We start from the raw sequence: 15,275 nt of genomic DNA on the forward strand, positions 1-15,275 counted from the left end.
ACTAAGGTGGCATTTTTTGTGGTGTTCAAATTTTAATTAGCCCTGCTGTGAGTTGTGGGGTTTGGGGTTGTGGGGTTTTTTTGTTTGTTTGTTTGTTTTTTGTTTAGGAAAGGTTGTGTTTAGTCACCATGAAGAAGCCAAATCAACCCTTAGGTTGTTAAGAGATCCTGCTTCACTGTAAAAGGAAATTTATCAGCTAAGACTTACTGTCTGGTTATAAATTGGGTCCCTTTAACATAGCTGCAGATTTCACAGGTGTAAATTTCATGACAATTGGAAATGTGTATCTTAACCACTTGTTAGATATGCTTGTGTGGTGATTTAGGCTGCTTTTGTTTGTTTTCGTTATAGCCTAATCTGTGGTCAGCTGAGTAAGCCTTTCTAATCTGAGTTTCTTAAAACAGCGGTGTGAGTTGCAGATAACTTTAAATAATTGGTACCCTGAAAAGCATTTACTAGAGGCCACTTACTGATCCAGTATTGTGCATTGCTTTTTTTTCCTGTTCTGCACTTAGTGTTTTTTAACTTAAGTTTTAACTTAAACAGATTAACTGTTTGCATCAGTTTCAGGTAAGTATTCAGTTCAGAGAAGTTGATTGCAGTTCCTCAAAAAGACAGAAAAGAAGGACAAAGAGAAGGAATGAAAGACAGAAGAATAGGAGGACAAGACTGGGTTGGTTCAGGGAACTGGGTGAAATAGAGTACGGAATGGAAGTATAATTACGTTTTCTTAAGGAGGAGAGAGTTCTGCATTCTGCAAGCAGACCAAAGACTATAATATAAAAAGCTCAAAAAACCTGTAATACAAAAACATCAGCTTAATTTTTGGCTTGGGCGGGGGGGGGTGGGCGGGTGGGTGACAGAATGGGGGGTCACCTGCTACTACAAATGGCCACAAGAATATTTAACTTGTAGTTGCTACAGTACTGTAGTTATTCTCTATCTCTGTCTTCAGAGATGGTAGCAAGTTTTCTTGGTCAGGCAAGCATGGAGAAAAAGTACTCTTCAGAATATCATAAATATTTAAAATAATTATTGGGCAGCATTTTGGAAAGAGCCAAAATCATAGTCTTCATCATGTAAGCAGTTTACTGTATGACCCAAAGAAGCCTGGTTATATGATGTTCTGACTGTTGCTATCTTAGGTATGGGAGACCATTGCTAAGGAGATAACCATCTCAACCTGTGTCAAAAAAAAATATGTTAATTAGCAACCTGCAGTAGCAGGTTGTAAAGGCAGTTTAATCTTACTTGAAAATGGAGGCAGGAAAGCTCTGCCCTGTAGCAGCTTTTCATCTCACCCATAGTAAAAGCATAAACGACAGAGATGGTTTTGCCCTTACCACATTCATTTTGTGGAGTTGCTAGTGGGAGGAGTTCCTGGAGGTGACAGTTAAAATAACCACCTGCTTAGCACTGTTTATTTATTGGCCAGTGTAGCTGGAGATGTTGATTCTTTAATGGTTCTTAATGTTTTAATGTAATCTCTTTTGAGACTGAAGTGAAACTGTTTTGGCCTGAGCTCTATTGCTAAGTAGATACTCATTTTAAAAAACAAAACAAAAACTGTTCCAGGATGCGTGTGAATACAGTGAGGATGGCGAGCAGGTGGACATTGAGACCGTGGAGGAGCTTTCAGAGAAGATTAACATTGCCCGTCTGAAGGCCACAGCTGCTAATATCCAACCTTCCAAACAGAAGTAAGCATCCTTGGAGAGTGCAACAGTTCTGTATTTGATTGATGAGCTGGCTTTGAATGAACCCATTAAACAACAGGTTTAATGTGATGGTAAGATAAAGCAAGGCTTGTGTCAGGTCTTCCTGAGCACTGGTGCTTCCCAGTGTCTGTGAGGAGGGGGCTGTCAGAACTAAGGGTAGATTTGAGGTGTCTTAGCCTATTTTTTTTTTTATTTGCTCTCTCCTCTTAATTAATTTGTTCATGGGGATGTATATCTTGAAATGTAAAATTATTATGAGTGAATCACCTCCCTTCCTGCAAACTGAGTATGAGCAGGGGCATCTTTGTTTAAAATGTGATTTTGCAAGCTTTGTTATTTTTGCTGGTGGACTTGTTATTTTTAGGCGGGAGCGTCATTGGCTTAATTCCTGATCCTGTAAATGAAAGCTTTGTCTTTGGGACCATTGCCCCAGCGAAGACTATATTTACATATAGTCTGCTATGGTTGGATAGCTGGGCTTTTATTTTGTTGTTCTTTTGTTGGTTTTTTTTTTTTGTTTGTTTGTTTTCTGTTATTATTGCTGCCCTTCCATTTGTAATGACAAAATGCAAAGTAAAATCATGGCTTACTTGAGGTATGTAAAGATGGTCATGGCTGTTTCTCAGTTGCACCAAACAAAAGAATTCAGAATGTTGCATCCTTGGTTCTTTTTAAGAATTTTTTTTTGTAGAAACTGAAAGAATCTGTTTGGTGATGCTATATACCTCCCAGATAGTTCCGATGTTGGGGTTTTTTTCGTTCAAAGATACAGCTCAACTTTTATCTTTAGATGGTGACTTTGCTATAAATTGTGAAGGTCATTCAGTGAGAGAGAAAAACAGATGTTATGTTTTGTAAAAAGGTAATTATTTCAAATGCGTATTGTTCTTTGTTTTCTTGAAGCTCCTAAGATATGAGGAAGCTGTTATTACGTATTGGGATAGTAATGAATGTGAGGATTTTGGTTGGTTTTTCTTGGTGGGGGAGGGATTGCTCTGCTACCTGTATTGAATCTGTGTTTTTTTAAAAAAAAGAACCAAAACATAGTTTTTAAAAAACCAAAAACATTCTGCAGCTAACAGTCACAGGCTGAATTTATTCTCTTTGGCATATAATGAAATAGTTTGTCTTTTGCACTATGAGTTAATTTTACAACTTTCAGAACAGCTTGATTTTTTTTCCAGGATGATGGCATTGGAGATAGCTCACTTTGTTGGGAAAGCTCAACAGTATCCTGCTTTCATGTAGTTATACAAGGAAGAGATAATTTCAAGGGATAAAAATGAGCAATTGTAGTTGCTGTTGGAATGTAGTTAATGAGGATAGAGTGAATGAGATGAGTAGTGTTGGGAAAAACTTTTTACCTTTCTTCCAGATACCATGCTCGTAATTCTTCGGATGAAAAATTATCAGAAAAACCTACGAAGGTATATGTTTGCTCTCCTCTTTCCTTTTGGTATCACACCTCCATTTTAAAGATAAACTTTCATCTCAAGTACGACTCTTAATGCGATTTATCTACCTTCCATATGTTTATGGTTCAATGCAAGAAACTGAATGTGTGTATGGGGGGAAGGGGCTCGGTCCAAATCTCTTTAAAGAAAAAGGACAGCTGCTGGCATCGGTGGGTTTCAGATGCAGCTTTATGTATGGGAGGAGTATCTGCCTTTTATTAGTATGTTTGCTTAGGTTTTGTGTTCTTGGCATAAATAATTGTTACAGCACACAAAATAATGAACAACTGAGAAATGTTTTCATGTGTAGAAGACGACGGTATGTAGGATTATGTAGCACAGCACTGGGCGAAGGATTTCTGAAGACAGTAGTTTAAATAATACGTATTTAGGCAAGTTACGGATAATGCAGAATCCTCTCAAACCAAAACTCACTGCAGTCCTTCTGAAGCTTATGCCGTATTTTAGGGTGGCTTTGAAGCCAGTTTCACCAACTGTCCATGGTCATGTCCGTGCTGTACTAGATGCCAGATGTAGAGCTATCTGCTGGGGTGGGGCTCTGAGGTGGGCTGTGAGCCTGGTGTTTGTCCTGTACGTTAGAGCAGGCTGGTACGTATGCCTTTGCTTGAGATGGTTCCAGGGTGCTCTGCCTGCCTTGCCTTCTCCACGTACTCTTCTCTCTGCCCTGGAATTTACGGCATGGGGCCCTGCCTGGGGAGGAGCCGAGTGGCCAGTGCAGGAGCAGATGCGTTGCAGCCTTACTGCAGCCTTACTGTGCTCGGTCTGCCTTTGGGGGCAAAGTGGATGTCAGGAGCCGGGTTTCGGGAGGGTCGGCTCAGAAATACCATCACTGGACGTGAGGAGCCTTTCCACTGATTCACTGGGGTTTGGAGCAGACCTAAAATGATGTTAAAAAGCCTGCGTTAATGCTACTCTTGAAATACTACTTCATCATAAAATAAATAGCATAGTTGTACCAAACCTGTAAAAGTAACGATGAAATAACAAACCTTCAAATCTGTAGAGATCAGTAATTATGCTTATTGCCTGTCAACCCTTTTCGAAGCTTAAGCAAATTCAAAATCAGAGCCTGTCTTGTGACACTTTCTGTTTCTTGGTAGGTGTCTGGGGTCATAAGTTCGATTCCAATCTTTCACATTCTTACCTACAATGTCTCTTGGCCCCAACCCATATGTACCCATGAAACGAAATAGAAATCAGACTAGTTTCACTCTAGGGAAAAATTCAGGTGTCTGATATTTGATGTGATTGTTTCATTCATTAGTAGACTTCTTTGACAGGCAGACAACAAAAAAAATTTGGGCTCAAACGTGCGTGATTTTGCTGTAATCCTGTGGTTTAACTAAGTAGCCTTGTATTGCCAAAAAAAAAAAAATGCTTATGAGTAGAAGGGACCGCTCATGATCTTTTCCTTTAGGGTTGATGCGATTATGTTGGTCATTTCTTGTTGGTCAGCATTTCATGCTTATTGCGTGCGCTTCTGACGCTGAACTTCCATGAAGCCATACTAGCAGAGTAGCATGATACGAGATCTTCAGGTGTAAATCAGCCCTGTAAATGAGGCATGCCTTTGAATGTTGTTTGCTGTGACATTACCCTTTTTATTTAAACTGGTCAATACGGTTACTTCTCCAGCAGAAACGTCAACTCTGGCACAGAAAGCTGAAGACTGAGGCAGAAGCCTTTGCTCATTACCGCCAGACACACACAGCAAATGAACGCCGGCGTCGTAATGAAATGAGAGATCTCTTTGAGAAGCTGAAGAGAACTCTGGGGTTGCACAACCTTCCCAAGGTCTCCAAATGCTACATTCTCAAGCAAGTAAGTATTTTGACGCTTAAGTGAGGATGAGAATCGTTAACTCTGGTCAGAGTAATTAAGCTAGTATGGACTCCTTGAGCTGAGTCCGAGTGATACTGTGAACAGTGAACTTCTGTCACCTTTACAGGACTCGCCAGAAGAAAACGCTATCTGAAAGCGTTTGTATTCCTAAAAACTTAATGATACAGATGCCTTATTTTGGATTAACCCTCTCCTTGTTGTGTTCTTTATGAGTTTAACCATGGAAGGTTATGTCTTAATTCCTTGGCAGCGTAGTGTGTACATCAGGCAATTTTGAAATTCATTGAGGACTTCACTTTTTTTGATGCAGAAGATAGCATTCGATTATTATACTGACACTGAAGTCTTAGTTGTGAAGATGTAAATGACAGAAAACAAAATGTAAGTTGTAGGTACATAATTAGGTTTATCAGCTGTACCTTGAAATTGTGGGATAAAAGTTAGGGTTTTTTCTTTAAAAAGGATGAACAAGTTTATCGCTTTTCAGCTTGCATTTAGGTAAAGCTGGCATTACATGGTACTTAATGAGTCCTGGTTTCTCAAGGTGATGAAAATGTCTAAATTCTGTCAAGGTTTCTGGGAAGGAAAATTATTTTATTATTTTGGGTATCATTGGTTTATAAATCAGTTCCCTGACACTTTTCTAGGCCTATGAAGAAATCCAAGGATTGACTGATCAGGCAGATAAATTTATTGGACAGAAGAACTTACTGACACGCAAACAAGATGTTTTGATTCGAAAAGTATCCACGCTTTCAGGTGAGACTCTTTTTGGGTGCAGACTAGCTGGAATAATGAAAGAAAGGGCTTTTAAGAGTCAGGGTGTGTGGAGTAATCCTCTGTGGATCCAGGTGAGTCATTAGTTCACGTAAATCATAGACTGGATGCCAAACAGACCTGCTAAGCTCTGACTCACCGATACACTTATGCTGATGAGAGCTGCTTGTGTCTTCCTTTGTGCCTGAAGGAAGGGCAGCATGACCTGTGCTGCGAGCGCGGGCTTGGGTTCCTGCGCGCTGCCTGTGCTCTGGGGGGAAGGCGCCCCGTTCTCTCATCGGTCACGTCCTGAAACCGCGCTGCTCGGTGCTTGGCGAGTGTACACCGCTGGTTCTGAGCAGTGCCGAGACCTCTGCCTGCCTTTGTCAGCTTTGCAAGTAACTGTTCTGCTGCTTCTCTGAGAACGGGTGCTGTAGCGGTGTCTGTAAGGCAGCAGCCCTGGCTGTAGAAGGAGAGTGCAGCGTGCTTGGAGCTGCAGCTCACCTGGGCATCTCCAGACAAAGCCGCGTTCATTGTGTTTGTTGTGTCTTCCTGTTGGTTTGGAGGTGCCGGAAAGCTGTGACTTGTGTTCAGCCAGTGCCAAAATGTGTGTGAGCAAACAAAACATTTGACTATTCCTGTAATCTTCTTACTGTCTGGGGATAGAAACAGGAGGCTACCTGTAAAGTAGAAATAAATGCAAGATACTTACATCGTGTGCATTTATGTGAATCAGCTCGTGTGTATTTTAGGTACTTGTTAAAAAAAAAATCTAAAAAAAAAATAATCAAGAAGTGTTTTTAATAATCCTTACTCTTAATCCAGAAGTGTGTGATAGGCCTCTTGGGCAGGGAGTGAAAGCAGGCGACTTCACAAATTTTTCTGATCTTTCGAATTCATAGTGAAGTACCTCAAAACTAATGAGGAAAAAAATTCCATTCAGGAGAGCTAGTTAATTACAGACTTAATTAAAGATAGACCATGATGTTAGAACATAAATACTAAGCAGGAAACAAGCCAGTATAGTTATTTCAACTTCAATCGTACTAAATTGTGTGCATCTGCAGAAAACGTTTATAAAATACTCGTTTGCTCAAGGTTACAATTTTCACGTCAATGCTAAACTGTACGTGAGTTTACCTCTAAATGCCGTTTGAGTAACAGGGCCCATCAATCCCAAGAAATTTCGTACCAGGTGAGGGTAGCATTTTGTCTGGCAGTTACACTTGTATCATTAGGAGAGCCCCGAGGGGTTTTTCACAGCTGTGGATACTTTCAAACAGTACTTGTTCAGCGAGGGCTAGTGCTTGTCCAAGCTGGTTTCTGCTCATCAAAGTTGAAGATAAATTTTAACATGTATGGATGTTTCTGAAGGAAAAAAAAACCCCACCTTGTAATAAATAGCTACTGACTTCCTTTTGTTGTTAAGCAAGCTGTTTACTTGGTGGGGGTGGGGTTATCTCTTGTATAGTAGTTGAATGTTGTCAGCGTAATAGATTTTTAGTTCTGCCTTAAGCTCTTCAGTTCCAGAAGGAGAGTTTGAAGATATGGGGTTTTTTACATTTATTAATTTTTACATAGGGAAGACAGAAGAGGTTGTCCTGAAGAAGCTAGAATACATTTATGCCAAACAAAAAGCAGTAGAAGCACAAAAAAAGAAGAAACAAGCTGAGCCGGAGGAATCTGTTGTAACCTCAACTGCTAGCGCACAGCAAGAAGGATCTTCTGCTCCCTCCAGAGAGCTGGCCCAAATGACTATGACAAATAGGAGAGGCAAGCCACTGATACTCGCCAGGAAAGGAGCCCATGCCACAGGTGGGCTAAAAGCAATGCACGTCTCGCGTAAAGGGGAGACAGACGATGAAGCAGCACCCCGTGGGAGAGCAAAATGCTCTGGCCTGCTTGTGCAGGCAGCTTCGTTCTTGAAGCAGAATTGAGGACTGGACCGGGAAGTGCCCATCCAGTAGGTGTGGGAACAATTTGTTCTCGGGAAGGGGGAGACCAGCACTGCTGAGACCTTCAAACGAACGGGACTTTTGAGTCCCAGAACGATGGGAAGAAAATTCCCGTGAAGTTGTCCTTTTGGTCTCATGCAGTTTCGCTGCAGTAATTTCTGAGAGCCACAGGTGGTTCTTTGCTGACTCAAAACCTGAAGCCCAACCCCCAGAATACTGGAGCTGCTAGATTCTGTTTTTAAAACATCGCTCCCCAAACAATCTTAGCTGTCAGAGTGCTGAAAGACTGGCTTTTAAATTAAATGCCAGAATTTTCAGACACTTGAGAAGTTTTCTGGAGCCAAGAACTTGTGCAGAAGTATTTTGGCATTTATGGAGACTTTCATACCATAAATGTAGGAAGGAACAAAAAGCATGGCAGAAATCTAGACTTTCACGGTAGTACTGCTGTAATACTCTTAAGGATCTGGTGATGCTTCTTATTTTGGTGATAATAAATAACTTCGCTTGAAGTGGTCTTGGGCTTTTATAAACAACCGGTTATTCGGGTTTCCCAAGCCTCACTTTTGTCCAGTCCTGGGGAAGTCTGGCATCAGAATGTGGATGTGGCGTGGGAGCTTCCTTTCTTTGGACTGAACAATTAATACCCTTATGTAACTTCAGCAGGACTGCTCTGATGGTTGATCAGGGTGATGCTCTGGAGAGCTAGGGTTGTTACACTGCACAAAGAGACGGTACAGGCTGGCTCTAGCTGTGTAGGTGAGGTTCCTGGAGCCTGCACGGCTTCCGTAGCAGCTTTCTATTCTAGGGCTTGTAAACCTTCTAGCTGGAGTGCCTTCCACAGCTGTACTTACCCCTGGGTCGCAGGACGCTGTTTGCCGTCAGGGGTGCTGTGCCAGAATAAACTACTGATGTACGTATTTCTTTTTTGCAGAGGACACCCCATCCTCTCTCACGCTGACTGCTGCAAGCCTGGTGATGACGCCGCAGGGCCAGGTGCTCACCCTGAAGAGCCCGCTGGTCCCGGGGCAGGTAGCAGCTGTGCCTTCCACGCTGCTGCAAGCCGAGTTAAAGCCTCGCACCGTCAGTACTGCCATGACAGCACAACCAGGTATGATCACGCGAGAACATGTTAATGGAAGCCAGTACAATGCTTTTCATAGATGTGCATGGCAGTTTACAGAGTAACATGTTATTTAATCTTTGATGTAGTTTTGGGGGGTTTTTTTTACAACTTAACTGGCTGAGGTAGAACCTGGCTGTGGTAAGAGAGCTGTGATATTATTAACTCTGAACTGTCATTTATCAACAGGTAAGTCAAGTCTATTAAATTTTCACTAATCCCAAATTAGGGAAACATAGGGAAGATTTCTTAATCACCTAACCAATCTATATTTCTCTTTTTTTACCACTTCCAGACGCTATTGCAGTGTAAAGAATTGCCTAGGCAAGGCTCTTATTTTCCAGGCTTAACTGAGTATCTGAAAGGCTCTTGTTTCCACCTCACCCCCCCTTCCCCTTTTCTTGGATAAGGTATTGCTTCTGTGATGATTCAGCTCCCAGGATCAACAGTTCCTGTCCAAGTAAAAGGAATCCTTACTAACTCTACCATTCCCATTACACTGTCAACTGTTGCTGGAAACCCAGTGCCCTCAACAGTAGTGTCAGCCACAGAGCCCCATTCAGGTAGGCTCTCTGATTTTATGGATCTTTCTGCTTGCATGCAGGGAACGTTATCCTTGCAAAAATGAAGGTAAACTGTTTTCTCACTAGGCAGCGATGATAGGTATTATTGTCTGGGTAGCCAAAGCAAATGCTCTGAACAGTTTAGAGGGGCCCCTAGGGGATTACAGATGAGTAATTTAACTTTTTAACTTCCCTTCACTTCACTGAGCCTCTTTGCCCTTAGCAAAATCAGAGCGAGCGGGGACTGGGACGTGTCTGCGGCGTGATGTGTCCTGCTGGGGAAGCCGCGGTTCGCAGCGGTGCTGGGCTGTTGAAAATTGTTGCCGGTTAGGGCCAGGCTCCCCCTGCGGCACGGCCCCTCGCCAGCTCTGCTGCCCTCGGAGGAGATGTCCTCTCACACCGAGCACCTACCTTGCTGGCTCTGGGCGCAGGGTGGTTCCTGGCAGTCGGGTGCTGCTTGCTGTCAGCTGCCTTCAAAGCAAGCCACTTGCTTTCTGCTTCGTTGTAGTCATTTGGTCATCACGGAAAAGGAAATTTCGCTGCGGGTTTGGGGCTGGGCAAAATCCGTGTGCTGCAAATAGGAAACTGTGTGGAGGCAAAAAGTAATGGCGTAGTCTCTGAAGTGCCTCTGTAGGATTGCGCACAAAACCGGTATCGCAAAATGTGAGCGTAAAAGTAAAGCGTAAAAAACCAAACAGTAAGGGAGAAAATAGTGTTTGTCTGACTTCCTTGTGTGTCCCCAGCTGCATTGTAGGCGTTACAGTTAGCGGCATTTGTGCCTGCCTGCTGGAGGGGGGACGGGGCGGGTGGCTCTGGGGTGGCGGCTGTGGAGCTTGCTCTTGTTCTGCAAGTTGAACGTTAAGCTGTTAGTGTTTTAAGGCTTCACTTGACCAAAACTGTGTAAGCAGTTTAAATTGTGAATAGCAGCTTATGTGAGGAAGACCTGAAAGTGTGAGCAAATAATATTTAATTAGGAATTACCTTGCAGTTAACGTGGATCCTGACAGACGCTGCTTTGTTTGGTTTTGCAGAAAGCGAAGATTCCTTCATGATGCCCAAGATTGTTAACGTAACATCGCTGGCTGGTGAGGGAAGCATGAGTCTAAACCTGAACAGAAGCAAAAATTCTAATGTAACAACAGCTGCAGGTACTCAGGCTTGCGAGAAATCCTTGGCTGTAACACCCCTTGAAAGTAGAAAGAGCGGTAGTGTCCTTTCAGAAGAAAAAGCCAAACCATGTGCTGGAGACAGCGGCGGAGATGGAAGAAATACCACAGGCCCCACAAAAGTTTTATTTGAAAATAAAGATGCCTTTCCACAGCTCCGGAACGTGTCATCCACAAAGGAACCTCCAGAGTCCTTTGGCAAAAAGCTCTGCATCGGTGACTTTGTAGGAAGCCAAGCCAGGAAGAAGGACGGTGACTCCGCAGGGGAAAGATTAAAATCTAAAGAACTGCCGTTCCGCAAGCTGCAGATCAAGGATTCCCGGATAGAAGTGGAACTGAGGAAAGTAGCATCCGCAATGGAGGAAGCAGAACTGGATCCAAGTGAGTTACTGAGCAGCATCGAGGAGAGCGATGACACCGATGAAACCCTCACGTCACTGCTCAATGAGATTGCCTTCCTCAACCAGCAGCTGAACGACGATGCTTCAGCCATGTCGGAACTGCCCAGCACCCTCAACTCGGAATTCTCTCATGAGGATGCAGAGGCTCGTCGGGGGGCAGCCAGTGATCTCGGTGCTGCAGATGGGTCTGCCTTCCAATTTGGCCATCTGGGAGGCAGTTTTAAGGACCTTTCTGAAGTTTCGGAGGGTGGTGGCTCTATAAGTCCCCTCTTGCTGCACCTGGCAGATGATGACCTTACTGACGGGGACAAGAACTCTGGGGAGCCTTCATCTGAAGCAGACGTTTTAAAGATAGTAATAGGTACCGAAATGAAGGATCCGCTTCCCAGCCTGTCCATAACCAGTGGCGGGAATGGCAAAACCGTCACGACCTTGGCAGAGGCCAGTAACGTGACTCCACCGGTTTTGCAGATGAAGACTAACCCAGAAGCCGGTAGTGCTGACGCGTTGTGGAGGCCCATGCCCAAGCTGGCGCCGCTTGGATTGAAAGTGGCAACTCTGCCAGTGGACTCGGAAGGGCAGAGTAATAAAGTGATGCCCTTGTTGGCGCCTGTAGTTGCAAAATTGGCACCCAGTGGGGCAAAAACTTCGTTATCCACAACTGTTCAAGACGGACAGGATAACAAAGTGATGCCCATGTTAGCACCTGTGGTTACGAAACTGAATACTGCTGGGACCTTGCCTTCAAATTCAGCAAGCAAATAAAGGCATCTATTTTTTATCAGAGACTGGAATGGAGATGTGGAGCGGTGTTGGAGTTCGGCAGCCTCCCTTGTCTGCAGCGCTCGTTTTCTGTATGGCATCGGCACTCTGTTCATCTGAGGGCAGGCCCCAGCTTGAGAAATTAGTGCTGTGAAACTTTATGCATTTTTACCTCACGGTTGTATTCTGGGTGTTCTCATTCCCCTTCACAAAACAAAGATGGTCCTTAACCATTGCTGGGCACTGGTATCCTTCCAAAATTGGGTCCTTCACACAAATAGTTTGTCAAAGGACTGAGAAATCTGGGCTGTTGAAAGAGACACACACACACATCCCCGCAGGGAGGCAGCTGTCTTGTTTGGGGGGGAAAATCTGAATTACTTGTTTTTGTACCAGGCAAATTATCTATGCAGAAATGGGATTGTTCACATTCGCTGGTTTTAGTGTTTGCAGAACATGATGAATGTGCAGAAATGAGACTGCGGTTACGCTCAAACTTGTTACCTAGAGCAGCGGGAGGGAAACCTGAGACTGTGCAGAGGGCTGCAGTGGAAAGGTTTTGTTCTTTGGTGCTAGATAGTTCTCTGGCAGAGACTCTCTTTAGGAGCTTATGCACAGAAGATTTTAATAAACATCTATAACTCACTACATGGGAATCCCGTTTCCCAGTGTAATTAGAAGTAGGGCAGTATGTTAACTTTAATAAAACTACTAAAAAGAACCCTCACTGTCACCTCCTGCCCCTATACGAATACTCCCTCCTTTGATGCATAGGAAGGAAAAATCACAAGGAGCAGAAGCAGATTTGGGCACCCTGTTGCTATGTCTTTAAATACATTGCTGAAATAGCTTGAGTGTTTTCCCAGTTCTTGTTTTCTTTCCTCCTGTCGTTCTCCGAGATGTATTCGGTGGCTAGGAATGTTCATAGGAAGAAGCGTTGCTTTGTAAAAGTACAGAACACTTTCAGCTTTCAGGACTGTTGTAGCCTAGTGTGAATGAGCGAGGTGTATATGTGAATGTACATATGAAAATATGTGAATATCTTTCCAAACCTTCCATTTCTTTATAAATTCAGGAAAGGTACTCAGAGGTTTCTCACTGCATTTGCACAAGTTGTGTATAGCAAAAAAAGTCAACAAAAATGCTCATTACCAGGGAAATAGGGCAGTATTGAATCACAAGATGTATTTTTTATTCTTCTCTGCCACTGCTTACTCAATAACCTGTAGATACTCTTCACCGTTCAGCTGTTGGATGTGAAGGGCCTGCAGACTGTAAAGATATTTATATTTTTGTACACAACTTTTGTTTTCATAGTTTTCTTGAGAAATTAAATTTTCAGCCTAGGAGAGATGATTTGTTAATGAGTGTATACACAATCTTTTTCCTATCGAGTTTGTAAATATGATTTATGGTGCGCTTGAGGGGCTTCTTAACTGCTCCGAAAAGGTAAAACACGTCGCCATGAAAATGACATAGAATTTGGTGGGTGGTGCATTTCGATTTATGTTAGGAATGTAATCCCCTGTCTTACTGTTCCAGCAACGGCAGCTGGGTGCCCACCCCCCAGATCCCTCATCTCTGGCAGTAACGCAGGAATTTGCTCTCTCCAGCGCGGAGGCTGCGCGGGTGTTGCGAGGGGTGTTCTGCCACGCGGGGGGAGCAGCGTTTGTGCGCAGCACGGCTGCGCGGCCTGTTCAGTGAGCCGCGTGTTCTGGGTCTGTCTGGGTGGGATCCGTCAGGGGATACACACACCTGGGGTGTTTCCTCGTCTGTTTTATGATACCGTGCTGCAGAGGGGAGAAGCCCTTCAAGCTGGGTTTGCGTACAGTTACTCCAGAGCCCACATCCAAAAGGTTCCTCACCTGGCCATTCTGAATGGCGTGTTTTAAAGCAGTCGTGTTCATTGCCTTTTGCGTATTTACTGGTTTAATATTTGATGCAAGTCCTCCATTCGTGATTTGGAAAAGGGGAGTACAGGTCACCATGAGTGTCCTGCAGGGTCGTATGGTTGTCAGTGAATGCCTTTAGAAAAAGGAATTCACAACATGAATCAAGTATTTAGACATGCGTGGCTTATTATCAAAGAATTTTAACCTTATCTTAAACCAGTGGAAATCTGGAGTAACTGAACGAGTTTAGTAGCACTGCATCAGATTTAAATTCATTTATCTGGGAAATCTGGTTCTGAGCATTTCTGATAGGCTGAAGTTGCTCATTTTAATACCTACGGCCCCGTGTTCGACCAGTAGATTGTGTTCCTCCTACGTGTGAAACAGCAGCCGGAACGGTGCTGCGATGCTGTTCAGATTCCTAATCCCTGACCTTTCTTTCTGCACCTCATCCTTCTGTGGTTCCAAATGGCTGATTTTAAGTACGGAATTGTGCGCTAATCGTACCCGAGTAGCTTTTTTAAAGAAGCACGTGTGCTTTGCATACTTTGTGGGACAGAGAAAGCGCTGTAACGTGAAAACCATTCGAACATTATCTAAAATAAATGCTGTACTTTTGAGTATTTGCCCATTATCAAGGTAGTGGAAAATGCCTGGATGTGTTTACTGTTTGGCACTGGGCAGTGAAGAATTTGACTGCAGTAGAAACGTACTGTGTAACGCTGGCAGCAAAAACGTTTGGTTCCTGAATGTGATTACTGAATTAACTACGAACAGACACCACATTTGGCCGCAAAAAGCGGTAGTTGGTGCGGTTCTGGGAGGGGTCTGTGATGGGTTCTGCCAGGCAACAAAGCGCGTTTGAAATGGTCCTCGTCTTTGCTCCCCTTGTTCCACCGTCTCATGTCCGCAGCTTGATTTTTTTGCTTTGAGTTTAAACGCTGACTCTTTTTTCGCTCCTCCCTCAAGCTCCCACTGGTGTTGAACATACTTTTCAAAAAATACCTATGCTGTCTTTTGAGGCAATAATGCGAGAGTGTGACGTGTAATGAGAAGACTTTAGAATGAGGAGAAGAAAGGAAACCCCTGCAAGGCGCACGTTTTCACTAGACCAAGAGACCCGGAGATTTTCTTTGTTTTTTACACATCTGTAAATAGACTGGAATGTTTTTAAGAATATAATGAAATGTCAGATTTAGCTTTTTTCCTTTTATATATTAAAATATATCTTTCCCTCTTTTCTGCTTTTGAAAAATTGATATTTTTGTAGAAATCTTAACAGTACAGGACTCAAATAACTATATGTGAGGGACAAAGTGTAAAACTAAAATAAACCAACTGAGGTCGACTAGAAACTGGCTTTGCAAGTTTATTACAGGGAGGGAGAGGGCGCAGAAATGGCGCGGTGGTGTGCTGCCGGTGACACGTGGCATTGGACCTGAGCGAGTGACACACGCCTGTGCTCTGAGGCAGAAGTCTTGGCAAGGCAGGCATCTGGGGGTTGGTTCGAGGCATCGGGACCGCAGGGAGGAGATTTCTCTTGTCAGTCCTGAGCCGGACGCAGGAAACGTTACCTGCTGTAAGAAGGGGTTGTGGCTGCGAAACGCAGAACAGGTACCAAA

The 15,275-nt window shown here is 43.6% G+C and overlaps 1 protein-coding gene across 9 annotated transcripts in view; it reads left to right on the forward strand.

The window, feature by feature from the left end:
• Positions 1 to 15,012, forward strand: part of MGA (MAX dimerization protein MGA) — a 63,785-nt gene extending 48,773 nt beyond the window's left edge. For 4 of the 9 annotated variants that reach the window (XM_037396232.1, XM_037396239.1, XM_037396241.1 and 1 more), the window contains 8 exons: positions 1,576 to 1,700; positions 3,094 to 3,145; positions 4,829 to 5,014; positions 5,683 to 5,794; positions 7,373 to 7,606; positions 8,681 to 8,857; positions 9,280 to 9,432; positions 10,464 to 15,012. In XM_037396232.1, coding sequence (XP_037252129.1) covers positions 1,576 to 1,700; positions 3,094 to 3,145; positions 4,829 to 5,014; positions 5,683 to 5,794; positions 7,373 to 7,606; positions 8,681 to 8,857; positions 9,280 to 9,432; positions 10,464 to 11,764 — 2,340 coding nt within the window. In that variant the 3' untranslated portion in view covers positions 11,765 to 15,012. Of the gene's footprint in view, positions 1 to 1,575; positions 1,701 to 3,093; positions 3,146 to 4,828; positions 5,015 to 5,682; positions 5,795 to 7,372; positions 7,607 to 8,680; positions 8,858 to 9,164; positions 9,433 to 10,463 lie in introns of those variants that run through there. The other 5 variants (XM_037396234.1, XM_037396240.1, XM_037396235.1 and 2 more) reach the window with 5 other exon arrangements.
• The last annotated feature ends 263 nt before the right edge of the window (positions 15,013 to 15,275 follow it).

This window comes from Falco rusticolus, chromosome 7, assembly GCF_015220075.1.
Source record: "Falco rusticolus isolate bFalRus1 chromosome 7, bFalRus1.pri, whole genome shotgun sequence".
NCBI lineage: Eukaryota > Metazoa > Chordata > Aves > Falconiformes > Falconidae > Falco > Falco rusticolus.